Source organism: Oncorhynchus mykiss, chromosome 15 (assembly GCF_057628025.1).
Source record: "Oncorhynchus mykiss isolate SJ-2025 chromosome 15, ASM5762802v1, whole genome shotgun sequence".
Lineage (NCBI taxonomy): Eukaryota > Metazoa > Chordata > Actinopteri > Salmoniformes > Salmonidae > Oncorhynchus > Oncorhynchus mykiss.
In genome coordinates this window covers 47208731-47235415 of record NC_143036.1, presented here as the reverse complement: position 1 = coordinate 47235415, position 26685 = coordinate 47208731, and the positions used below count along the sequence as shown (strand labels likewise).

At 43.3% G+C, this 26685-nt stretch overlaps 1 protein-coding gene across 1 annotated transcript in view; it reads left to right on the top strand.

Moving 5' to 3' along the window:
- The window catches only part of elnb (elastin b), a 43742-nt gene that overhangs the window by 3830 nt on the left and 13227 nt on the right, over positions 1-26685 (top strand). The window contains exons 2-20 of the mRNA XM_090200187.1: positions 6009-6272; positions 8465-8614; positions 8925-9143; positions 9238-9264; positions 9457-9645; positions 9953-10138; positions 13620-13814; positions 13960-14271; positions 14453-14533; positions 14656-14703; positions 14844-14906; positions 14992-15042; positions 18041-18103; positions 21116-21166; positions 21427-21747; positions 22148-22174; positions 24738-25148; positions 25655-25687; positions 25817-26164. Of these exons, the coding sequence (XP_090056313.1) occupies positions 6009-6272; positions 8465-8614; positions 8925-9143; positions 9238-9264; positions 9457-9645; positions 9953-10138; positions 13620-13814; positions 13960-14271; positions 14453-14533; positions 14656-14703; positions 14844-14906; positions 14992-15042; positions 18041-18103; positions 21116-21166; positions 21427-21747; positions 22148-22174; positions 24738-25148; positions 25655-25687; positions 25817-26164 (3039 nt within the window). The remainder of the gene's footprint in view (positions 1-6008; positions 6273-8464; positions 8615-8924; positions 9144-9237; positions 9265-9456; positions 9646-9952; positions 10139-13619; positions 13815-13959; positions 14272-14452; positions 14534-14655; positions 14704-14843; positions 14907-14991; positions 15043-18040; positions 18104-21115; positions 21167-21426; positions 21748-22147; positions 22175-24737; positions 25149-25654; positions 25688-25816; positions 26165-26685) is intronic.

The window sequence follows — 26685 nt, the reverse complement described above, 5'->3', positions numbered from 1 at the left end:
TAAGCTTGATGCCCTCAACCTCACACAACTTAGCAATGAACCTACCAGATATAACCCCAAATCCGTAAACACGGGCACCCTCATAGATATCATCCTAACTAACTCACCCTCCAAATACACCTCTGCTGTTTTCAACCAAGATCTCAGCGATCACTGCCTCATTGCCTGCATCCGTAATGGGTCTGCGAGCCAACGACCACCCCTCATCACTGTCAAACGCTCCCTATAACACTTCTGCAAGCAGGCCTTTCTAATCGACCTGGCCGGGGTATCCTGGAACGACATTGATCTCATCTCGACAGTAGAGGATGCCTGGTTATTCTTTATAAGTGCCTTCCTCACCATCTTAAATAGGCATGCCCCATTCAAAAAATGTAGAACCAGGAATAGATATAGCCTCTGGTTCACTCCAGACTTGTCTGCCCTTGACCAGCACAAAAACATCCTGTGGCGTTCTGCATTAGCATCGAATAGCCCCCGTGATATGCAACTTTTCAGGGAAGTTAGGAACCAATATACACAGGCAGTTAGGAAAGCCAAGGCTAGCTTTTTAAACAGAAATTTGCATCCTGCAGTACAAAAACAAAAATGTTCTGGGACACTGTAAAGTCCATGGAGAATAAGAGCACCTCATCCCAGCTACCAGCTACCCACTGCTCTGAGGCTAGGAAACACTGTTACAACCGACAAGTCCACTATAATTGAGAATTTCAATAAGCATTTCTCTACGGCTGGCCATGCTTTCCACCTGGCTACCCCTACCCCGGTCAACTGCCCCGCACCCTCCACAGCAACCCACCCAAGCCCCCACCATTTCTCCTTCACCCATATCCAGATAGCTGATGTTCTGAAAGAGCTGCAAAATCTGGACCCCTACAAATCAGCCGGGCTAGACAATCTGGACCCTCTCTTTCTTAAATTATCTGCCGAAATTGTTGCAACCCCTATTACTAGCCTATTCAACCTCTCTTTTGTATCGTCTGAGATTCCCAAAGATTGGAAAGCTGCCGCGGTCATCCCCCTCTTCAAAGGGGGAGACACTCTAGACCCAAACTGCTACAGACCTATATCTATCCTACCCTACATCTCTAAGGTCTTCGAAAGCCAAGTTAACAAACAGATTACTGACCATTTTGAATCACATCATACCTTCTCCGCTATGCAATCTGGTTTCCGAGCTGGTCATGGGTGCACCTCAGCCACGCTCAAGGTGAACCTTTTGTGACTAGGGGGCAGTATTTTCATTTTTGGAAAAATAACGTTCCCGTAGTAAACGGGATATTTTGTCAGGACAAGATGCTAGAATATGCATATAATTGACAGCTTAGGATAGAAAACACTCTAAAGTTTCCAAAACTGTAAAAATATTGTCTGTGAGTATAACATAACTGATATTGCAGGCGAAAGCCTGAGAAAAATCCAATCCGGAAGTGCCTCATGTTTTGAAAGCGCTGCGTTCCAATGCGTCCCTATTGAGCTATCAATGGGCTATCAACCAGATTACTTTTTCTCCGTATTCCCCAAGGTGTCTACAGCATTGTGATGTAGTTTTACGCATTTATGTTGAAGAATACCTGTAAGCGGCTACATTGCGCAACAGGTCACCTGATGGTTCCCAGAGTGATTCTCGCGTAAAATACAGAGGTAGCCGTTATTCCAATCGGTCCTGCTGAAAAACCAATTGTCCCGGTGGATATATTATCGAATAGATATTTGAAAAACACCTTGAGGATTGATTATAAACAACGTTTGCCATGTTTCTGTCGATATTATGGAGCTAATTTTGAATATTTTTCGGAGTTTTCGTGACTGCAATTTCCGGGCGATTTCTCAGCCAAACGTGAAGAACAAACGGAGCTATTTCACCTACAAAAATAATATTTTTGGAAAAAAGGAACATTGGCTATCTAACTGGGAGTCTCGTGAGTGAAAACACCCGAAGCTCAGCAAAGGTAAACGATTTAATCTGATTGCTTTTCTGATGTCCGTGACTAAGTTACCTGCTGCTAGCTGGACAAAATGCTATGCTAGGCTATCGATAAACTTACACAAATGCTTGTCTAGCTTTGGCTGTAAAGCATATTTTGAAAATCTGAGATGACAGGGTGATTAACAAAAAGCTAAGCTGTGTCTCAATATATTTCACTTGTGATTTTCATGAATAGGAATATTTTCTAGGAATATTTATGTCCGTTGCGTTATGCTAATTAGTGTCAGTCGATGATTATGCTCCCGCATGTGTGATGGGGAGTCACTAGAGGTAACGATATCATAACCGCCATCGATAAGAGACATTACTGTGCAGCTGTATTCATCGACCTGGCCAAGGCTTTCGACTCTGTCAATCACCACATTCTTATTGGCAGACTCAACAGCCTTGGTTTCTCGAATGATTGCCTCGCCTGGTTCACCAACTACTTCTCTGATAGAGCTCAGTGTGTCAAATCAGAGGGCCTGATGTCCGGACCTCTGGCAGTCTCTATGGGGGTGCCACAGGGTTCAATTCTCGGGCCGACTCTCTTCTCTGTATACATCAATGATGTCGGTCTTGCTGCTGGTGATTCTCTAATCCACCTCTACGCAGACGACACCATTCTGTATACTTCTGGCCCTTCTTTGGACACTGTGTTAACTAACCTCCAGACGAGCTTCAATGCCATACAACTCTCCTTCCGTGGCCTCCAACTGCTCTTAAATGCAAATAAAACTAAATGCATGCTATTCAACCGATCATTGCCCGCACCTGCCCGTCCATCCAGCATCACTACTCTGGACGGCTCTGACTTAGAATACGTGGATAACTACAAATACCTAGGTGTCTGGCTAGACTGTAAACTCTCCTTCCAGACTCACAGTAAGCATCTCCAATCAAAAATTAAATCTAGAATCGGCTTCCTATTTCGCAACAAAGCTTCCTTCACTCATGCTGCCAAACGTACCCTCGTAAAACTGACCATCCTACCGATCCTTGACTTCGGTCATCTATAAAATAGCCTCCAACACTCTACTCAGCAAACTGGATGTAGTCTATCACAGTGCCATCCGTTTTGTCACCAAAGCCCCATATACTACCCACCACTGCGACCTGTACGCTCTCGTTGGCTGGCCCTCGCTTCATACTCTTCGCCAAACCCACTGGCTACAGGTTATCTACAAGTCTCTGCTAGGTAAAGCCCCGCCCGATCTCAGCTCGCTGGTCACCATAGCAGCACCCACTCACCCCCAAAGCCAATTTCTCATTTGGTCGCCTTTCCTTCCAGTTCTCTGCTGCCACTGACTGGAACGAACTGCAAAAATCACTGAAGCTGGAGATTCCCATCTCCCTCACTAGCTTTAAGAACCAGCTGTCAGAGCAGCTCACAGATCACTGCACCTGTTCATAGCCCATCTGAAAACAGCCCATCTACCTCGTTCCCATACTGTATTTATTTATTTTGCTCCTTTTGCACAACAGTATCTCTACTTGCACATCCATCTTTTGCACATCTACCATTCCAGTGTTTAATTGCCATATTGTAATTACTATGCCACCATGGCCTATTTATTGCCTTAACTCCCTTATTTGACCTTGTTTACACTCACTGTATATAGACTTTCTTTTTCTTTTTTTCTACTGTATTATTGACTGTATGTTTTGTTCATTCCATGTGTAACTCTGTGTTGTTGTACAGGTATCTTATGTATAATCTTAAAGTGCAATTCCTTAAATTTGTTTGGTATACAATATTTGTCAGGCATCAACCAAGCATTACAGGAAGACAATGACAGGAATAAGCATTTCCACACTTTGTTACATTACAGCCTTATTCTAAAATTGATTCAATAACATTCATCATCAATCTACACACTATACCCCCTAATGACAAAGCTAAAACAGGTTCATAGAAATGTTTGCTAATTTATAAAAAACTAAACAGAAACACCTTGTTTACATACTTTCTCAGATGCTTTGCTATGAGACTCGAAATTTAGCTCAGGTGCATCCTGTTTCCATTAATCATCCTTGAGATGTTTACACAACTTGATTGGAGTCCACCTGTGGTAAATTCAATAGATTGGACATGATTTGACAGTGCACAGTTGACAGTGCATGTCAGAGCAAAAACCAAGCCATGAGGTCTAAGGAATTGTGCGTAGCGCGCCGAGACAGGATTGTGTTAAGGCACAGAGCTGGCGAATGGTACCAAAACATGTCTGCAGCATTTAAGGTCCCCAAGACCACAATGGACTCCATCATTCTTAAATGGAAGAAGTTTGGAACCACCAAGATTCTTTCTAGAGCTGGCCGCCCGGACAAACTGAGCAATCCTGGGAGAAGGACCTTGGTTACGGAGGTGACCAAGAACCCAATGGTCATGCTGAAAGAGCTCCAGAGTTACTCTGTGGAGATGGGAGATCCTTCCAGAAGGACAACTATCTTTGCAACACTCCACCAATCAGGCCTTGATGGTAGTGGCCAGACAGAAGCTGCTTCTCAGTAAAAGGCACATGACAGCCTGCTTGGAGTTTGCCAAAATACACTTAAAGGACTCTCAGACCATGAGAAATAAGATTCTCTGGTCTGATGAAACCAATATTGAACTCTTTGTCAGGAATGCCAAGTGTCACGTCTGGAGGAAACCTGGCACCATTCCTACGGTGAAGCATGGTGGTGGCAGCATCATCATGCTGTGGGGAAGTTTTTCAGCGGCAGGGACTGGGAGACTAGTCAGGATCGAGGGAAAGATGAATGGCGCAAAGTACAGAGATATATTTGATGAAAACCTGCTCCAGAGCACTCAGGACCTTAGACTGGGACAAAGGTCCACCTTCCAACAGGACAACATCGCTAAGCACACAGCCAAGACCATACAGGAGTGGCTTCGGGACAAGTCTCTGAATGTCCTTGAGTGGCCCAGCCAGAGCCTGGACTTGAACCCAATCTAACATCCCTGAAGAGACCTGAAAATAGCTGTGCAGTGAAGTTTGTGATCTAACCTGATTGATCTTGAGAGGATCTGCAGAGTTGAATGGGAGAAACTACCCAAATACAGGTGTGCCAAGCTTGTAGGGTCACACCCAAGAAGACTCAAGGCTGTAATCACTGCTAAAGGTGCTTCAACAAAGTACTGAGTAAAGGGTCTGAATACTTATGTAATTGTGTGTTTTTATTTAATTTTTATTATTATTTTCAAAAATAAAATAAAAACTAACTTTTTCTTTGTTATTATGGGGTATTGTGTGTGCAAATTTGCATAATGTCCAAAAGTGTGCAATGGAACACGTTAGGGTAAACTATTAGAACCATACTGAACAGCACAGGCAATGAGGAAATTAAACTGTGCTTTATAAACTATGACAGATTTAATACAGGTTGGGTTTACACAGACAGCCCAATTCTGATATTTTTTGACAAATTGCATCAGATGATTTCACATCAGCTCTTTTTCAGAGCTGATCAAATTGGTCAAAAGACCAATTAGTGTAAAAGTATCAGAATTGTTCTGCCTGACATAGAACCGCAGAAGTATCGTAGTCATTTAAGAGTCCAGAACAAATGAAAATATGGATAAACGGTTGTTTATTAACATATAAGGCCAAGCCCTTTGTATTTAAGATTTACATGGTAATGAAATCAGCCGTCCACTGTGGACTGACAGAATGAAGAAGGGGAAGAAGGATCTGAGCCAGTAGAGAAAATCCTTCCTCTATGTTTCTTATTGGTCATCAGTGTTGCTGCCAAGGCCAATGTTTATCACAGACAATCAATCAACCCACCAATCAACCAATCAATCTGGCAATCAAACACACAATGTATTTAAAAAAAAAATCCCAATACAGAAATGTCCATGAACACAAACTCAATCCCATACCTCATTTGACGATTGATTAGGTATTTTGGTGCTGGACTGGAACAAAAGCCTGGACTCCCTATAACTCTCCAGGACCAGAACTGGTAGTGCTATGTTTCAGGTGTGTGCTTTAGTTGTGTGTATACAGTGGTTTAACATGGTTGTGCTGTGTTCCAGGTGTGTACATACCTGCTGGTGTAGGTGAAGGAGCTGGGACTGGATTAGGAGCTGGAGCAGGAGTCAGAGCTGGATTTGGTCCAGGTGGAGCTGGCACCGGTTTTGGGCCTGGTGGTGTAGGCACTGGATATGGGCCAGGTGGCGGAGCCGGAGTTGGACCAGGAGTTGGACCAGGAGGTGTAGGTGGAGCTGGCGCTGGTCCAGGTGGTGCAGGCTTTGGCCCTGGAGCCGGTGGAGGTTACACCAAGCCAGGGAAGACGGGAGGTAAGGGAGAACGTTAAACTATCAACTGTTATTTGCCATATCTTCAATTTAAGTCTACTAGAAAGTGTGTGCCCTCAGGCCTGGAGGGAAGCAAAAGTTATTCCACTACCCAAGAATAGTAAAGCCCCCTTTACTGGCTCAAATAGCCGACCAATCAGCCTGTTACTAACCCTTTGTTAACTTTAAGAAAAAATTATGTTTGACCAGATACAATGCTATCTTACAGTAAACAAATTGACAACAGAATTTCAGCATGCTTATATGGAAGGACATTCAATAAGCACAGCACTTACACAAATGACTGATGATTGGCTGAGAGAAATTGATGATAAAGAGATTGTGGGGGCTGTTTTGTTTGACTTCAGTGCGGCTTTTGACATTATCGATCATAGTCTGTTGCTGGAAAAGCGTAAACTATCGTTCAAAAGTTTGGGACCACTTAGACATTTCCTTGTTTTTGAAAGAAAATCAAAAAACATTGTCCATTAAAATAACATCAAATTGATCAGAAATACAGTGTAGACATTGTTAATGTTGTAAATGACTATTGTTGCTGGAAACTGCAGATTTTTAATGGAATATCTACGTAGGCGTACAGAGGCCCATTATCAGCAACCATCACTCCTGTGTTCCTATGGCACGTTGTACTAGCTAATCCAAGTTTATCATTTTATAAGGCTAATTGATCATTAGAAAACCCTTTTGCAATTATGTTAGCACAGCTGAAAACTGTTGTCCTGATTTAAAGAAGCAATAACACTGTCCTTCTTCAGACTAGTTGAGTATCTGGAGCATCAGCATTTGTGGGTTCGATTACAGGCTCAACACGGCCAGAAACAAAGACCTTTCTTCTGAAACTCTTCAGTCTAGTCTTGTTCTGAGAAATGAAGGCTATTCCATGCGAGAAATTGCCAAGAAACTGAAGATCTCGTACAACGCTGTGTACTACTCCCTTCACAGAGCAGAGCAAACGCGGTCTAACCAGAACAGAAAGAGTGGGAGGCCCCGGTGCACAATTGAGCAAGAGGACAAGTACATTAGAGTGTCTAGTTTGAGAAACAGACGCCTCACAAGTCCTGAACTGGCAGCTTCATTAAATAGTACACCAGTCTCATAGTCAACATTCAAGAGGCGACTCCGGGTGGCTGGCCTTCTAGGCAGAGTTCCTCTGTTCAGTGTCTGTGTTCTTATGCCCATCTTAATCTTTTCTTTTTATTGGCCAGTCTGAGATATTACTTTTTCTTTGCAACTCTGCATTGAAGGCCAGCATCCCGGAGTCGTCTCTTCACTGTTAACGAGGCGTTTGTTTCTCAAACTTCTGTTGAATGCACCGAGCTGTCTGTTTGAACTACTGGCACACAGCTCAGACACCCATGCATTCCCCACAAGACATGCCAGCAATGGTCCCGTCAGTCTCCAAGTCCAGACCAGCCTATGGGAGGCACACAGTACTACATAGAGCCATGACTACATGGAACTCTATTCCACATCAAGTAAATGATGTAAGCAGTAAAATTTGAATAAAAAAAACACTTAAATATACACCTTATGGAACAGCGGGGACTATGAAGCAACACAAACACAGGCACAGACACATGCATATAAACACACGATAACATACGCATTACACACTCATGTACAGATGGATTTTGTGTTGTAGATATGTGGTAGGAGAGGAGGGGCTTGAGGGCACACACTTAATATGTTGCGAAATCTGTTGGTAATGTTTTTAAAATGTAACTGCCTTAATTTTGCTGGACCCCAGGAAAAGTAATGGACATCCATAATACATGCAATACATAATTTCTGTAATGTCTTTATTTAAGTCCTGCTGATACTTTATTAACATATAAAGCCAAGTCCTTTGTATTTAAGATTAACATGGTAATGAAATCAGCCGTCCACTGTGGACTGAAGGAATGAAGAATGGGAAGAAGGATCTGAGCCAGTAGAGAAAATCCTTCCTCTGTTTTTCTTATTGGTCGTCAGTGTTGCTGCCAAGTCCAATGTTTATCATATTCCTATTAAAGTCTTACAATGATTCATGCTCTCACAGACAATCAATCAATCAACAAATTGATAATTGCCTTTATTTAGTCTCAAGGTTAGGATGATGACCTTCGATTAAACAAATATCTGTGTTTTCATTTGCTGGGATGTAATTCTGTTGATATGACCATTGTATCTTGCAGCTGGCTATGGTGGTCAGGTTGTAGGCCAAGGCCAAGGAGGACTGGGGACTGGAGGTCTGGGGGAAGGAAGAGTTAGACCAGAAGGAGCTGGGGCCGGACCAGGAGGTTATGGACATGGCGGTGGTTTAGGAGCTGGAGGCCTTGGAGCAGGTATACTATGAGCTACTCACTGTTTGTGTTTGTTATATTGGTATTTTCTTGGCTTAGAGATGTAATCAGGGATATTTGTGGGGGGAGTGGGGTAGGGCAGATTTAAAGCAAATTTCCTGCTATACTAAACATTTTTCATAATGCTGAGATAATTTTTTATACGTTTTAAAGCTAATTTACTGCAATTCTACACATTTTGCTATCATATGGTATCTGGGGGCCCGTGCCCTGCGTGCCCCTTCTGTAATCCGGCCCTGGATGTAATGGACAGATTCAGTTGTGGTACTGATACTTGAGTCTTCCTCTCCAGGAGCTGGCAATGGAGGTTGGGGTCCTGGAGGACAGGGGGCTGGACTAGGAGCTGGAGGTCTGGGAGGAGGAGGTCTTAGACCAGGAGCCAGACCAGGAGGTTATGGACCAGGTGGTTATGGGCCTGGAGCTGGTCTTAGTCTGGGCGGAGCTGTAGCTGGAGGTCTTGGTGGTGGTTACGGACTTGGCGGGGGTCTAGGTGCCGGAGGCCTTGGAGCAGGTATGAGGCTCTTGATTTGATCATCTGATCAATTATAACTCATTTCAGTTCATTTTACAGAAATGTATTTTTGATGATTGTTGTGTTTCCACAGGAGCTGGAGGAAAGCCAGAGAAGGCAGGTGAGTGACATATGCAGTTCAGGTCTGCCCTAGACTTCTTTTAGGGCTCACAAACTATTGACTTGTTTTTTCAATGGCAGCCTATTTCCTCAGTACATCCAAATTAACACTACACATGACAAAGACCCTCCTAAAGGTTTTAAGCCTGTTTGTTGTTATCGAGAGGATGATGCAGTCAATCTTGATCTCCAGGAGCTGGCTACGGTGGTAGAGATCCAGGAGGACAGGGGGCTGGACTGGGTGTTGGAGGTTTTGGACCAGGTGGCTATGGACCAGGTGGAGCTGGTGCCGGACCAGGTGGCTATGGGCTTGGTGTTGGTCTTGGTCCTGGGGGAGCTGGTCCTGGAGTTTTTGGTGGTGGTTATGGACCCGATGGAACAGGTAAAGAACCCTGAGGTTTACAGATGGAGTACGGTCAAAGATACCGGCCGTGTACCCAAATATTACCTAAATAGTGCACTACTTTTTCCCATAATTGGGTGCGTTTTGGGAGTCACACTAACTCATGCAGTACAACCTGATCTTATGGCCTCTGTTATTCCTCTGCTGTTTCTCCATCTTTCTATAGGAGCCAGTGGGAAGCCTTCCAAAACAGATGTGTGTGAATCTTGTCTCTATGTTCAGTAGACCTTTGAGATGTACGTGTTTTTGTCTGTTTGAGTCTGTATTTCTTGTGTTTGATCCCCAGGAGCTGGCTATGTAGGTCGCAGTCCTGGGGGACAGGGGGCTGGATTAGGAGCTGGAGGCTATGGACCAGGTGGAGCTGGACCAGGAGGATATGGGCCTGGTTCTGGTGTTGGCCAGGGTGGAGCTGGTCCAGGTGGTTTTGGTGGTGGTCTTGGAGCTGGCGGACAAGGAGACACCCTTGGAGCTGGTAGGGTGTATGGCCTAACTCGTATAGCCCATGAGTCTGATATACTGTAACTTGCTACTGTAGGTGCGTCTTTGGGTGCTATTAATAATGACAAAGTCTGTGACTGCTGTAATGGAGTAAAGCCAAAGCCATGTTACCATCTTTATGCACTAGCATCCATAGACCCAGGAATTTGATTATTAGAATGGACCTTCTTATGATGGTCCAAAGGTCAGCCGCGTTGGTCAGGGAGTTTGTCAACCATGGTTTGCCAGTGCTGAGATAAGATATTGTGTAAAACAATGAATGTTGATAATTGATCTGCATTGTATGTGTGTTAGCTAGGTAGCCACAGTTTTAGAGGAATGATTCCATTCATTTTTCAAATGAACTGCCAACATTCCATTCAAGCAATGCAGTCAATCCACAGCCATACACTGGCTGAAATCAGTTGATGATACAGATGTACTGTAGGATCTTCATTTGCTCACTATTTTTTTGCTGATAATTTTTCCTGCACAGGAGGAAATGCAAACTTCTAGTGTATTTGAGTTTTAAAAAGGCTTCTAAAGTTTGTAATTTCAACTTTGAAATTTGAGACTTGTTTTGCCCTAATGGAAAATGTATCGACCCCTACAAAAAGGTATATTAATTATAATTTGCATAATAATTAAAATATCCTGTTGCGGCAGGATTATTTTCCTGCTGTAGCAAGCTGTCTTCAATTAAGATCCTACATCTGTAGGACTTAGAGTTGTAAATTAAACGAGTACTCCTCATATAATCAAATATGATATCTCATATACATATACACTCCATGGTCAGTTTATTAGGTACACCCATTGCCTACAGAACAGTCTGAATTCTTCAGGGCATGGATTTTACAAGGTGTTGGAAAAGTTCCACAGGATGTTGGTCCATGCTGTAGATTTGACAACGGTACATTCATGCTGTGAACAGCCCATTCCATCTCTTCTCAAAGATGGTCAATTGGGTTTGGTCAGCAGCAATATTCAGATACACTGTGGCGTTCAATCGTTGCTCAATTGGTATCAAGGGACCCAAAGTGTGCCAGGAAAACATTCTCCACACCAGTACACCACCGCTGCCAGCCTGTACCGTTGACACCAGGCAGGATGAGTCCATGGACTGATGCTGCTTACGCCAAATCCTGAACCTGCCATAAGCATGAAGCAACAGAAAACGGGATTCATCGGACCAGGCAATGTTTTTCCAGTCCTTAATTTTCCAGTGTTGGTGATGGCGTGCCCACTGAAGCCACTTCTTCTTGTTTTTAGCTGATAGGAATGGAACCCGGTGTGGTCGTCTGTTGCAATAGCCCATCCGTGACAAGGACTGACGAGTTGTGTGTTCTACACACCACTGTGCACCGTTATTTGTCTGTCTGTGGTCCGTCTGTTACCTAGCACGATACTTGCCATTCTCCTTTGACAATCTGTTTTTGCCCACAGGCCTGCCGCTGACTGGATTTTTTTTGTTTGTTGCACCATTCTCGGAAAATCCGAGACACTGTCTTGCGTGAAAAGCCCAGGAGGGTGGCTGTTTCTGAGATATTGGTTCCGGCACGCCTTGCACCTACAATCATACCACGTTCATTCTAATGTTCAATCAAAGAATAACTGAATGCCTGCCTGCCTGCCTGCCTTCCTGCTTTACATAGCAAGCCACGGCCACTGTCTGTAGGAGTGATACATTTTTGTGAACTGGGTGGTGTACACAATTAACTGGCCGTTGAGTGTATATCATATGATATATACATGCATATAATCATATAATAACACAGCTTTCCAAGAAACACAATCTGAGACATTTATAGTCTGTTTATACAGAAACTTTCTATATAAACTTTATTTAGAATTATATGACAATAGTTTAGGTCGATTATATTCCATTACACAATTTCTGATACATCACATGCTTGAATTGTATTTTCCTGCATAAGTGAAAGCAGGAAATGGATCAAGTTATCCATCATTTCATTTCCTCAGACACAACTGATGCCTGGGGTTGTTATTTGGATTGTATGCACACCGAACATGCACACACACACACATACACGCACATGCACGTACACACAGGCACACACACAGCTTATATAGAATGAGGAATGTTGATGATGTTATCCGAGGAGCAGTTCTCGATACTTATGACCCGGCTTTGTGGAACCTTTAGTTAGATGTTCCACCCTTTAGACCAGAGGTCTCCAACCTTTTCTAGCATGAGAGCTACTTAAAAAAATGAAATGGTGTGAGTTAATTTTTTTCTAGCTTTTAAATAGGCACATTCTTCTCCTCTCCCATGCAACTCTTTCTCAGGTCCTTAGTGTATAAGAGAAAGTAATGCACTACGTTTTCTGTCAATATACCTGGTAAAATATGGTTAAAAAACAACTTTAAGGGGGGCCCTATAAAATTTGATTTTTTTTCCAAAATTATGTTTTAGCAGTTTTATTTTTCCTGGTTTTATAATTATAATTATCATACTAAATGGAATGTCTCGAATTTATGTCCAGAATAATACAAAATGCCCTGAGCCCGAGTTGACTTTGCAGTTAACATTTAATTGAGAAGGTTTTGGGGAAAGTATTTCTGGCTACACACGGAGTGATAGACAAATGCGCACACCATACAGACAGACAGGGGCATATTGCTGGAAATTAATTGGCAGATATTTTCATAGGTTTGGCTTTTTAAGCCAATAGTGGCTAACCAGGGGTGGGATAACGTCAATGTTGCGTTGATTAGACAGTAGCTGGGAGCTTGCAGTGTCAGATACTTGTGTGATTTGTTTATGACAGTTTGCGATGGATTACATAAAAAATTGCATATACTTTCGGAATTGTTTGGTGAGCTACTCATAGGTGGGCTGCGAGCTACTGGATACCCCTGCTTTAGACCCTGAGATAGAAAGTGCGCCACAGACCTGGGTTCAAACACTATTTGAAATACTTTAAAATATAACAATGAAAAATGTTTTGCAGATTGTATCTTGTCGATTATAATTTTTTTTAAATTGCAATGTGAGTATTGGGTTGAAACTGAGACAACCTGGTTCAATTTGGGTACCGGGGTAAAACCAGTTCGGAAACACTGATGTAGTGTAATACACCTGGGAATTAGACTGCATGCTGTAATGTAACTGGCCAAAGGAGGGCAGTGCTTCGTACTCCAGGGCTTGGAGCTGGGCTTGGATTTAATTCAAGCACTAAACCCTTATATACCCAGTGTGTTTTTAGAACATTAATCTCAGTGTTCTATTTTGGAGTGTTATTTAAAATGTCTTTTACATTAACCTCAGAAAAATGTGCCCACAATGCAAGGATGCCATCATGTGTTGGATTCATATAAAACATAATTCCTCCTGTGTTCCCATCAGGGTATGGAGGCCTCGGAGCAGGGTGAGGCCACAATTTAATGATGCCGTCATGTGTTGGATTCATGTAACACATCAAAACATCATGTCTATACTGTGTTCCCATCAGGGTATGGAGGCCTCGGAGCTGGGGGACTGGGATCCAGAGGTACAGGTCAGGGGGCTGGAGGACTTGGAGCAGGCCAAGGTCTTGGAGCCGGCCAAGGAGATGGATACAGACCTGGAGGAGGCTACGGTGGTGCTGCTGGTGGTCTGTACCCTGGAGCTGGAGGGGCGGGGGCAGGCCAGAAACCTCCCAAAACAGGTACAGGCTCCGGGAGAATGGGGCTAGGGGTGGAATGACCAGAGCCATATGTCACAGGTATACAGAGTTTGGTCAGCTCTTTATGGCCACCTGGCTATTGCCTGATTGTGCTGTGCATTTCTCTCACCCTTTTCATTTGCATTAGGAGCAGGAAGCACACTAGGAGGAGATGGATATGGGCCTGGTGGTGCTGGTGGATATGGGCCTGGTGGTGCTGGTGGATATGGGCCTGGTGGCGCAGGTGGACATGGGCCTGGTGGCACAGGTGGACATGGGCCTGGTGGCGTAGGTGGACATGGGCCTGGTGGCGTAGGTGGACATGGGCCTGGTGGCGCAGGAACGGGACCTAGTGGCACAGGTGCATATGGTGCTGGTGGCGCAGGAACTGGCCCTAGTGGCGCAGGTGGAGTTGGCCTTGGTGGTTTTGGGCCTGGTGGCGCAGCAGTACCAGCTGGAGGTTAGTAAGGGTTTATCAAACCCGAGAACTACGACATCCACAGAGAACATGCAAAAAAACAGAGCGAGACTGAACACTATTTCATTGTGTAAAGTATATAAATTAGACTGAGTGGGAAATGAAGGGAGAAGATATGCAGTACAATACACCTCATTAAGATGAATGATGTATATTGTTGCAGCACCAGTACTTCCACAGACTGGAGTCCCTGGGGGTGGAGCTAGAGAGAAGAGCGGTTGGAAGGCCAACAAACAAGTGCCAGGTAAACTACAAGTCCCAGAGGCCAACTCCATATCTTACTGCAGTACAGATGTAAAGGTAGTCGTTTTATTTCAAAACACAGTAGTGTTGTTTTGTCATATATTCCTTACTTTATCAACACAGGTGTTGGAGTACCTGGACTTTATCAAGGTGGAATAGTGCCTAGTCAAGGTATGTCTGCCAAGATGTTCTGATTTGGTTGATATGTTGTGAGATTAGACGAGCTGAGATGCGTTACAATACTTTACATGTCTGCTTTTGCAAAACTTTGCTTTGGTGCTCTCTCATTTCTCCTCCATTATTGTGTTTAGGTTTCGGAGGGCGTGGGGTTCTACCAGGTGTTGCCACTGGATCCGGACTTGCTCCCCAGACAGGTGAGTCTGTCATCCACCTGTTGAACTACTGACCTTTGACCCCTAATTCTGCACCCTGTTGACCTTGGTCTCGTCTTTCCTACAGGGGCAGGTGTGCTGGGCCAGGGTGGAGTTGGAGCTGGCACTGGAGCTGGAGGTAAGGGTTTATCAAACAGAGAGGGACAACATTGTTATAATTGATTTTATAAGACGTGAATATACAGTGAGCTCCAAGTATTGAAACAGTGACATTTTTGTTGTTGTTTCGGCTCTGTACTCCAACACTTGAAATGATAGGAGGTTAACCTCTTAAAGGGCAGACTGTCAGGGCAGACTGTCAGCTTTAATTTGAGGGTATTTTCATCCATATCAGGTGAAATGTTTATAAATAACAGCACTTTTTGTACATCGCCCTCCCCATATTTTAGGGGACCAAAATGATTGGGACAAATTCACTTGCAGTGCATTTGGAAAGTATTCGGACCTCTTATCTTTTTCCAATTTTTGCTACCATAAAGCCTGATTCTAAAATGGATTACGCAAAAAAAAATGTTCTCATCAATCTGCACACAACACACCATAATGACAAAGCGAAAAAAAATTATAGATTAAAAATCAAAAACAGAAATACATTATTTACAAAAGTATTCAGACCCTTTGCCATGATACTCGAAATTGAGCTCAGGCGCATCCTGTTGCCATTGATCATCCTTGATGTTTCTACAACTTTATTGGAGTCCATTTGTGGTAAATTCAATTGATTGGACATGATTTGGAAAGGCACACACCTGTATATATAAGGTCCCACAGTTGACAGTGCATGTCAGAGCAAAAACCAAGCCATGAGGTTGAAGGAATTATCTATAAAGCGCCGAGACAGGATTGTGTCAAGGCACAGATCTGGAGAAGGGTACCAAAAAATGTCTGCAGCATTGAAGGTCCCCAAGACCACATTGGCCTCCATCATTCCTAAATGGAAGAAGTTTGGAACCACCAAGACTCTTTCTGGAGCTGGCCACCCGGCCAAACTGAGCAACCGGGGGAGAAGGGCCTTGGTCAGGGAGGTGATCAAGAACCAGATGGTCACTCTGACTGAGCTCCAGAGTTCCTCTGTGGAGATGGGAGATCCTTCCAGAAGAACAGCCATATCTGCAGCACTCTACCAATCAGGCCTTTATGATAGAGTGGCCAGACTGAAGTCACTCCTCAGTAAAAGGCACATGACAACCCACTTGGAGTTTGCCAAAAGGCACCTAAAGGACTCTCAGACCATGAGAAACAAGATTCTTTGTTCTGATGAAACCAAGATTGAACTCTTTGGCATGAATGCCAAGTGTCGCATCTGGGGGAAACCTGGCACCATCCTTATGGTGATGCATGGTGATGGCAGCATCATGCTGTGGGATGTCTTTCAGCGGCAGGGATTGGGAGACTAGTCAGGATCGAGGGAAAGATGAATGGAGCAAAGTATGGAGAGATCCTTGATGAAAACCTGCTCCAGAGTGCTCAGGACCTCTCTGAACATCTCTGAAGAGACCTGGAAATAGCCGTGCAGCAACTCTCCCTATCCAACCTGACAGAGCTTGAGAGGATCTGCAGAGTTGAATGGGAGAAACTCCCCAAATACAGGTGTGCCAAGCTTGTAGCGTCATACCCAAGAAGACTCAAGGCTGTAATCGTTGCCATAGCTGCTTCAATAAAGTACTGAGTAAAAGGTCTGATTGCTTATGTAAATGTGAATATTTCAGTTTTTTTTTAAAATACATTTGCAAACATTTCTAAAAACCTGTTTTTGCTTGTCATTATGTGGTATTGTGTGTAGATTGATGAGGGGGAGAAACTATTTAATCATTTTTAGAATAAGGCTGTAATGTAACAAAATGTGGAAAAAGTCAAGGGGTCTGAATATTTTCCAAATGCATTGTATATGTGTATAAAAGTAGTAAACATTTTTAGTTTTTGTTTAAAACATTTGCTGTTTGTTTTAGTTGTTTCAGATTATTTTCTGCCCAACAGAAATTTATGGTAAATAATGTGTCATTCTGGAGTCACTTGATTACGGATAGTCCTGATGAATTGTGAATAATGATGAGTGAGAAAGTTACAGATGCACAATTTCATACCCCCCCCCCCCCCCTCCCCCCAGCAATATAAAATGCTAATCTCCCTTGTTATTGTAATGGTGAGATGTTAGCATGTCTTGGGGGTATGATATTTGTGTGTCTAACCTTCTCATTATACATTATTTACCATTAATTTGCACACAAAATTTTGGGCACAAAATAATCTGAAACGCAACCAAAGCAAACAGCAAATGCGTCCAAAAAATGTGTAAAGTCACAAACTTGATGTTGCGTGCTATGAATATGGGACCAAATACTTAATTTTTTACTACTTTAATACACATATACGTGAATTTGTCCCCATAGTTTCTGTCCCCTAAAATGCGGGGACTATGTACAAAAAGTGCTGTAATTTCTAAATGTTCCACCTGCTATGGATGAAAATACCCTCAAATTAAGATTGACAGTCTGAACCTTAAAATCATTGTATCATTTCAAATTGAAAGTGCTGGAGTACAATACTTTTGTAGCTCACTGTATGTACTCTATATAAACACTCACCTTGTGCATTAATATACAGGTAACTGGAAAAATAAAGGAAACACTGAGTAAATGAGGTGGAGTCACAGGTGTGATTCCTGAGCTAATTAAGCAATTAACATCCCATCATGCGTAAGATCATTTATAAAAATTCCCAGTTGCCCATTATTTTGTCTACCATGGCTAGAAGAAGAGATTTTGAACAGAGGAGTCTCTAAGGAGCATAAGTGTGTGTGTGTCTCAGTTACCAGATCTCAACCCAATTGAGCACATATGGAAGATTCTGGAACGGCACCTGACACAGCGTTTTCAACCACCATCAACAAAACATAAAATTATGGAATTTCTCGTGAAAGAATGGTCACATCCCTCCAATAGAATTCAGACACTTGTAGAATCAAATCCAAGATGCAATGAAGCTGTTCTGGCAGCTCGTAGTGGCCCAACACCCTATTAAGACACTTTATGTTGGTGTTTCCTTTATTTTGGCAGTTACATGTACATTAATATAGAAATAAATACATTGTACATAGTGTATATTTTTCTCCTCAGGTGGCCGAGGCAGTTTAAATGGAGTGTTCCGTGGATATCCCCTCATATCACCTAAATCTGGAGGTACTGGACACTCAGCCTGGTCTCATAAACTAGACATAGTAAAAATAAATTCGGGACACTCAAATTTGTATGATATGTTATGTTTTGTATGAGACTTAATGAAAGTAGCATGATTGGTCGGAGTGGATGGGTGGGCATATAACGCTAACGTCTATCAACCCAAAAGTTACAAGTTCGAATCTCGTTACGGACAACTTTAGCATTTTAGCTAATTAGCAAGTTTTCAAATATTTAGCATGTTAGCTAACCCTTTTAGCTAACCCTAACCTTAACCCTTTTAGCTAACCCTAACCCTTTAACCTAACTCCTAAACTTTACCCTAACCCTTAGCCTAGTTAATGTTAGCCAGCTAGCTAATGTGAGCCACCTAGCACCTAGCTAGAATTCAAAACATATCATAAGTTTAGCAAATTCGTAACATATAGTATGTTTTAGAAATGTGTAAGATATTGTATTGTATTGCAGATTCATAATATATACACTGCTCAAAAAAATAAAGGGAACACTTAAACAACACAATGTAACTCCAAGTCAATCACACTTCTGTGAAATCAAACTGTCCACTTAGGAAGCAACACTGATTGACAATAAATTTCACATGCTGTTGTGCAAATGGAATAGACAACAGGTGGAAATTATAGGCAATTAGCAAGACACCCCCGATAAAGGAGTGGTTCTGCAGGTGGGGACCACAGACCACTTCTCAGTTCCTATGCTTCCTGGCTGATGTTTTGGTCACTTTTGAATGCTGGCGGTGCATTCACTCTAGTGGTAGCATGAGACGGAGTCTACAACCCACACAAGTGGTTCAGGTAGTGCAGCTCATCCAGGATGGAACATCAATGCGAGCTGTGACAAAAAGGTTTGCTGTGTCTGTCAGCCTAGTGTCCAGAGCATGGAGGCGCTACCAGGAGACAGGCCAGTACATCAGGAGACATGGAGGAGGCCGTAGGAGGGCAACAACCCAGCAGCAGGACCGCTACCTCCGCCTTTGTGCAAGGAGGAGCAGGAGGAGCACTGCTAGAGCCCTGCAAAATGACCTCCAGCAGGCCACAAATGTGCATCTGCTCAAACGGTCAGAAACAGACTCCATGAGGGTGGTATGAGGGCCCGACGTCCACAGGTGGGGGTTGTGCTTACACCCCAACACCGTGCAGGATGTTTTTCATTTGCCAGAGAACACCAAGATTGGCAAATTCGCCACTGGCGCCCTGTGCTCTTCACAGATGAAAGCAGGTTCACACTGAGCACATGTGACAGACGTGACAGTCTGGAGACGCCGTGGAGAACATTCTGCTGCCTGCAACATCCTCCAGCATGACCGGTTTGGCGGTGGGTCAGTCATGGTGTGGGGTGGCATTTCTTTGGGGGGCCGCACAGCCCTCCATGTGCTCGCCAGAGGTAGCCTGACTGCCATTAGGTACCGAGATGAGATCCTCAGACCCCTTGTGAGACCATATGCTGGTGCGGTTGGCCCTGGGTTCCTCCTAATGCAAAACAATGCTAAACCTCATGTGGCTGGAGTGTGTCAGCAGTTCCTGCAAGAGGAAGGCGTTGATGCTATGGACTGGCCTGCCCGTTCCCCAGACCTGAATTCAATTGAGCACATCTGGGACATCATGTCTCGCTCCATCCACCAACGCCACGTTGCACCACAGACTGTCCAAGAGTTGGCGGATGCTTTAGTCCAGGTCTGAGAGGAGATCCCTCAGGAGACCATCCGCCACCTCATCAGGAGCATGCCCAGGCGTTGTAGGGAGGTCATACAGGCATGTGGAGGCCACACACACTACTGAGCCTCATTTTGATTTGTTTTAAGGACATTACATCAAAGTTGGATCAACCTGTAGTGTGGTTTTCCACTTTAATTTTGAGTGTGACTCCAAATCCAGACCTCCATGGGTTGATAAATTTGATTTCCATTGATAATTTTTGTGTGATTTTGTTGTCAGCACATTCAACTATGTAAAGAAAAAAGTATTTAATAAGAATATTTAATTCATTCAGATCTAGGATGTGTTATTTTAGTGTTCCCTTTATTTTTTGAGCAGTGTATTACGAATTGCAATTTGAAACATATCATACGAAATAGGTGATGGACAACAACAAATTAATACATACCATAGTAAATGCAACATTGAACAATTCCAACGATTTTACAGAGTTACAGTTCATATAAAGAAATCAGTCGATTTAAATAAATTCATTAGGCCCTAAATCTATAGATTTCACATGACTGGGCAGGGGCACAGCCATGGGAGCCAGGCCCACTCACTAGGCAGCCAGGCCCAGCCAATCAGAATGAGTTTTTCCCTACAAAACAGCTTTATTACAGACAGAAATACTCAGTTGGGTGGCTGGTCTCAGACAATGCCACAGGTGAAGGAGCCGGATGTGGAGATCCTGGGATGGTGTGGTTACACGTACTCTGCATTTGTGAGGCCGGTTGGACGTACTGCCAAATTCTGTAAAATTACGTTAGAGGTGGCTTATGGTAGAGAAATTAACATTACATTATCTGGCAAATGCTCTGGTGGATATTCTTGCAGTCAGCATGCCAATTGCATGCTTCCTCAAAATTTGTGACATTGGTGGCATTGTGTTGTGACTAAACTATACATTTTAGTGGCCTTCTATTGTCCCCAGCACAAGGTGCACCAATGTAATGATCATGCTGTTAAATCAGCTCCTTTATGTGCCACACCTGTCAGGTGGATGGAATTATCTTGGCAAAGGATCACTAACAGGGATGTAAACAAATTTGACAGAAATGAGCTTTTTGTTCAAATGAAACATTTCTGAGATATTTTATTTCAGCTCATGGAACATGGGACCAACACTTGACATTTTGTTCAGTATAAATTGAGTGTCCCGTATTTACGTACGAAATGTTCTGAGACCAGGTTGGGACACTATAAAACTACTACAACAATCCACAATCCATGTCTATTATCCTGCTATTTCTCCTCCTTTTCTTATTTCATTCCTCCTCTTCTTCTCTTCCATTTTTAGGGGCTGGAGGCAAATCAGCTAATTCCCAGGCCAAGCTTGCTGCTAAATATGGTAAGACTGAATTAATAATTAATCCTTTAGGAAGGTGGTAGTTGGTAGGTTTACGGTAAGACTATATGAACTAGTCCTTAGGAAGATGGTAAGTGTACGTTTGGTGACATAACAGGTTTTATTACCCAGGTATTGAATGATTCAGGTGTTTGTGGTCTGGGGGGATTCAGGTGTTTGGTGTGGAGAGGCTCAGGTGGCTATGTGTTTGGGGGTTCCGTGTGAATTGGAGTCAAAGATGAGAATTGTCTAACCCTGGCCAGCTGGAGGTGTACTTCGTCAAGGGGGAATGGCCGGAGCAGGAGGCGTACCTAGCGGCGTACCTGGAGCAGATGGGGTCCCTGGTTATGGAGTTGGAGCTGGTGGTGTACCTGGTTACGGAGGTGGAGCAGGAGGCATACCTGGATTCGGAGGCGTAGCCAGAGCAGGAGGCGTACCTGGTTACGGGGGCGGAGCCGGACCAGGAGGCGTACCTGGGGCAGGGGGCGTCCCTGGCTCAGGTGGGTATGGATACCCAGGGGGTTACCCAGGTGGAGGGCGGTACCCTGGGGCTGGCCTAGGTGTAGGAGGTGCCTACCCCGGAGGTGAGTTAGAGACATAAAGGAAAAGAAAGGAGAATACTTGCTGCCAAGTTTTTAAATACTCCTAGCTGTTTTGATGTTGCAAATTTTGACCATATTGACCTAAACATTGAATCTGGTCCTCAACTAACTCTAAGAGCATCTAAACAGTGTGTGGGGGCATTCTCCTATCTTTCCACATGATATCTTACATATCATACACGTGTAGAATGTGCTAGATCTGTGTACACTCACTCCTACCACCCAACAGGTTCCTCCATCTGCTACCTCCCATCCCATGGCTATGCATTTGGCGTTTGAAATACAAAAGGAGTTCACTTAAATATTCTTATTTTTTGAAGGATAAATTATTTCATCTGATGCCAATGTTAATTTTAGTTTCTTGCATCACTCTATTTTACAGAAGCTGGATCTAAGGCAGCCAAATATGGTGAGAGTTTGCTTCAAAACCAAGAGCACATAACTATAATTTATTTAAGGTAACTGTCTGCATCCTATTCAGTTTTGGGTAAGCTACTCTGAAAATATAGTTTACCAAGCTACCAATTACTTCACACTGGAAGACGTTAAGCTACACTAAAGCTACCCTTAAAAACGTATAGTTAACTTAGCTAAAATTACTTTGGAAAAGTAGTTCACGACATCCAAACTACTTTGGGAAAAATGATCATATCTAAATCTAAAGAATAGATCACTCTGGAGTCAGATGTTAACAGAATGGGTAATTTAGCCTATTAAACGCAAACTTACCCATATAATTATTATTACTACTTTTATTATTATATATACAGTTGAAGTTGGAAGTTTACATACACCTTAGCCAAATACATTTAAACTCAGTGTTTCACAATTCCTGACATTTAATCCTAGGAAAAATTCCCTGCCCAAGGTCAGTTAGGATCACCACTTTATTTTAAGAATGTGAAATGTCAGAATAATATTAGAGAGAAATATTTATTTCAGCTTTTATTTATTTCATCACATTCCCAGTGGGTCAGAAGTTTACATACACTCAATTAGTATTTTGTCGCATTGCCTTTAAATTGTTTAACTTGGGTCAAACGTTTCGGGTAGCCGTCCACAAGCTTCCCACAATAAGTTGGGTGAATTCTGGCCCATTCCTCCTTACAGAACTGGTGTAACTGAGTCAGGCTTGTAGGCTTCCTTGCTCACACATGCTTTTCCAGTTCTGCACACTAATTTTATGTAGGATTGAGGTCAGGGCTTTGTGATGGCCACTCCAATTCCTTGACTTTGTTGTCGTTAAGCCATTTTGCCTCAACTTTTAAAGTATTCATGGAGTCAATGTCCATTTGGAAGACCCATTTGAGACCAAGCTTTAACTTCCTGACTGATGTCTTGAGATGTTGCTTCAATATATCCACATAATTTTCCTACCTCTGTCACGCGGGACTAGGTGGGTGAAGGAATCAGCCGCAGAGAGTTCCACTGGGGAAAAGTGCTCATTAATACGGCACACAAAAATGACAAGCCCAATAACACAGGGCGCGGACAACGAAGTGACTACCCAAAAACACAGGGTCCCAAGTCCAGAAAATATAACTACCTCTACCTAAAACACACACATGTAACATAAAGACAATCCCGCACAAAACAAGGGCGGGTACACGTACTTAAAATAGGGAAGCTCATTAAGCCATACAACAGAACACAGGTGAAACTAATAAGACAAAACAAACAGACAAACGAAAAAGGGATCGTGGCGGCTAATAGGACGGTGACGACGAGGCAGGGGAGCCAACTTCGGCGGAAGTCGTGACAACCTATTGATGACATCTATTTTGTGAAGTGCCCCAGTCCCTCCTGCAACTAAGCACCCCCACGACATGATGCTGGCACCACCGTGCTTCACGGTTGGGATGGGTGTTCTCCGGCTTGCAAGAATCCCGCTTTTTCCTCCAAACATAAGGATGGTTATTAAGGCCAAACGGTTCTATTTTTGTTTCATCAGACCAGAGGACATTTCTCCAAAAAATACGATCTTTGTCCCCATTTGCAGTTGCAAACCGTAGTCTGGCTTTTTTGTGGTGGTTTTGGAGCAGTGGCTTATGTCGATATAGAACTTGTTTTACTGTGGATATAGATACTTTTGTACTTGTCTCCTTCAGCATCTTAACAAGGTCCTTTGCTGTTGTTCTGGGATTGATTTGCTCTTTTCACACCAAAGTACGTTCATCTCTAGGAGACAGAATGCGTCTCCTTCCTGAGTGGTATGACGGCTGCGTGGTCCCAGAGTGTTTATACTTGCGATTTTATTTTTTGTACAGATGAACGTGTACCTTCAGGCATTTGGAAATTGCTCCCGAGAATGAACCATACTTGTGGAGGTCTACAATTATTTTCTCTGAGGTCTTGGCTGATTTCTTTTCATTTTTGCATGATGTCAAGCAAAGAGGCACTGAGTGTGAAGGTAGGCCTTGAAATACATGCACAGGTACACCTCCAATTGACTCAAAATATGTAAATTACCCTATCAGAAGCTTCTAAAGCCATGACATAATTTTCTGGAATTTTCCAGGCTGTTTATAGGCGCAGTCAACTTAGTGTATTTAAACTTCTGACCCACTGGAATTGTGATACAGTGAATTATAAGTGAAATAATATGTCTGTAAACAATTGTTGGAAAAATGACTTGTGTCATGCACAAAGTAGACTTTGTAAACTTCCGACTTCAACTGTATAATATATATATATACAGTATATATATAATAGTGTGTAGTTGGGTACACCACTGCATGGCATAAAAAAGTTATTAACTTCTGAAAACAATACCTAGACTTGAATTTTGTTGAACTACCACCAAGCTACTGCAACGTGGAATTAAATAACTAGTTGAACTACCACCAAGCTACTGCAAAATGCAGTTAAATTACTAGTTTAACTACATATAGTTCACTACTCCCCAACACTGGTCCTCTAATTGTTGAGGTATAAGCACTCTTCATACAAGACCATTGCCTCCCTTTCTCCAGGTCAGGGTGGAGCAGGCACTGGAGCTGGTGGTGGGCTCAGCCAGGGAGTGCCTGCATCTGGGATTGGAACCGGAAGACTGCCTGGTGGGGCTGGAGGGGAACCAGGAGGCGGTTACAGGCCTGGCGGTAGCTTTGGTCCTGGAGGTGGAGTTGGACCAGGTGGGGCCAGTTATGGACCAGGTGGGGCCGGCTATGGACCAGGTGGAGCTGGACCTGGTGGCTATGGACCAGGTAGTGCTGGAAGTTTTGGAACAGGTGGAGGGGTTGGACCAGGTGGTGCCGGGGAAGGACATGGTGGAGCTGGCTATGGACCAGGTGGAGGAGTTGGTGGAGTGCCTGGTGGTGGACACAGACCTGGAGGTGGTTTACCTGGTAGTGGTGCTGGTTACGGACCTGGTGCTGGTGTTGGAGGTACATTAAACCAGTGGGTCAAAAAATCTAATATGATTTGTCACATTCTTCGTAAACAGGTGTTGGCTAACAATGAAATGCTTAATTACAGGCCCTTCCCAATAATGCAGAGAGAAAAATAGAAAAATAATAACACAAGGAATAAATACACAATGAGTAACAATAACTTGGCTATATAGACGGGGTACCAAGTCGATGTGCAGGGGTTCGAGGTAAATGAGGTAGATATATTTATTTAACTACATTTCAACAGGGAAGTCATATTGATACTAAAGTCTCTTTTACAAATGAGCCCTGCACCATACAAAACAAGTGTATCAATAGACAAGTATGGATAAACATAAATATACACATTTAATAGACATTCAGTCAAAGAACCAGGTGAAGCTGGGGAAGGACAAGGAACTGGAGCTGGAGGCATAATTGTATTCGTGTTCAGTGACAAGAATAATCTGTAAAAGAGAAAACAGGATGTGTATTTAATTCAAAAATGTGCTCCTTTACAGGATATGATGCAAATGCCAAAGCTCGTAAATATGGTGAGTAAATCCAATATCCTTGTCTTTTGTAAAGTTGAAAGTTCCGTTTTGAAATATTTATTTGTATGCATACTGTACCAGCTGGTATAATACTTTAATAGAGAGGTAAATCAATGTCTCCACTGACAGGTATGCTAAGTGGTGTCCTTGGGACCCCAGGAGGAGGACAGGCAGCCAGCCTGGGAGGAGTACCAGGAGGGGGAGCAGGGACTGGAGTAGGCCAGGGTGGAGTGCCTGGATCTGGGCTTGGTGGTGGTGGAGGTGTCCCTGGTGGTTATGGTCCTGGAGCTGGATTTGGACCTGGCCGTGGAACCGGTGGTGGTTATGGACCAGGAGTGGGTGCTGGGACTGGACCTGGCCAGGGAGCAGGGCCTGGAGCTGGGCTTGGTGCTGGTGGAGTGCCTGGTGGTGGATACAGACCCGGAGGTGGTTTACCTGGTAGTGGTGCTGGTTATGGACCTGGTGCTGGTGTTGGAGGTACATTAAACCAGTGGGTCAAAAAATCTAATATGATTTGTCACATTCTTCGTAAACAGGTGTAGGCTAAAAAATGAAATGCTTAATTACAGGCCCTTACAAATAATGCAGAGAGAAAAACAGAAAAATAATAACAAGTTATTTATTGCAAGTTATTTAACCCTGTGAACGGGGTTGATAACTTGTGGTTATAAATCGTAACAGTAAAGATAGTTAAGTTGGAAGCTTGTTGAGCAGGGCTTTATAAACAAAAAGAGCGTAATGATGTGATCTACTGTACGTGACTTTCACCTTTAACCGTCCAGCCAACCTTTGGTAAAGAATACAGTGATCAGTAATACAACTGTCTACTGTGATAAAACGAAGGGTACACCAAAGGGTTTAAGAGTAGTGGCAGCTGCACTTTGATAAATAGTATCACCATAATCAAGAACAGCTAGAAAGGTTGACAGCACAATCTGCTTCCTACTGACTAGAGAGATGCAAGATCTGTCTCTGTAAAAAAAAAAAGCCCACTTTTA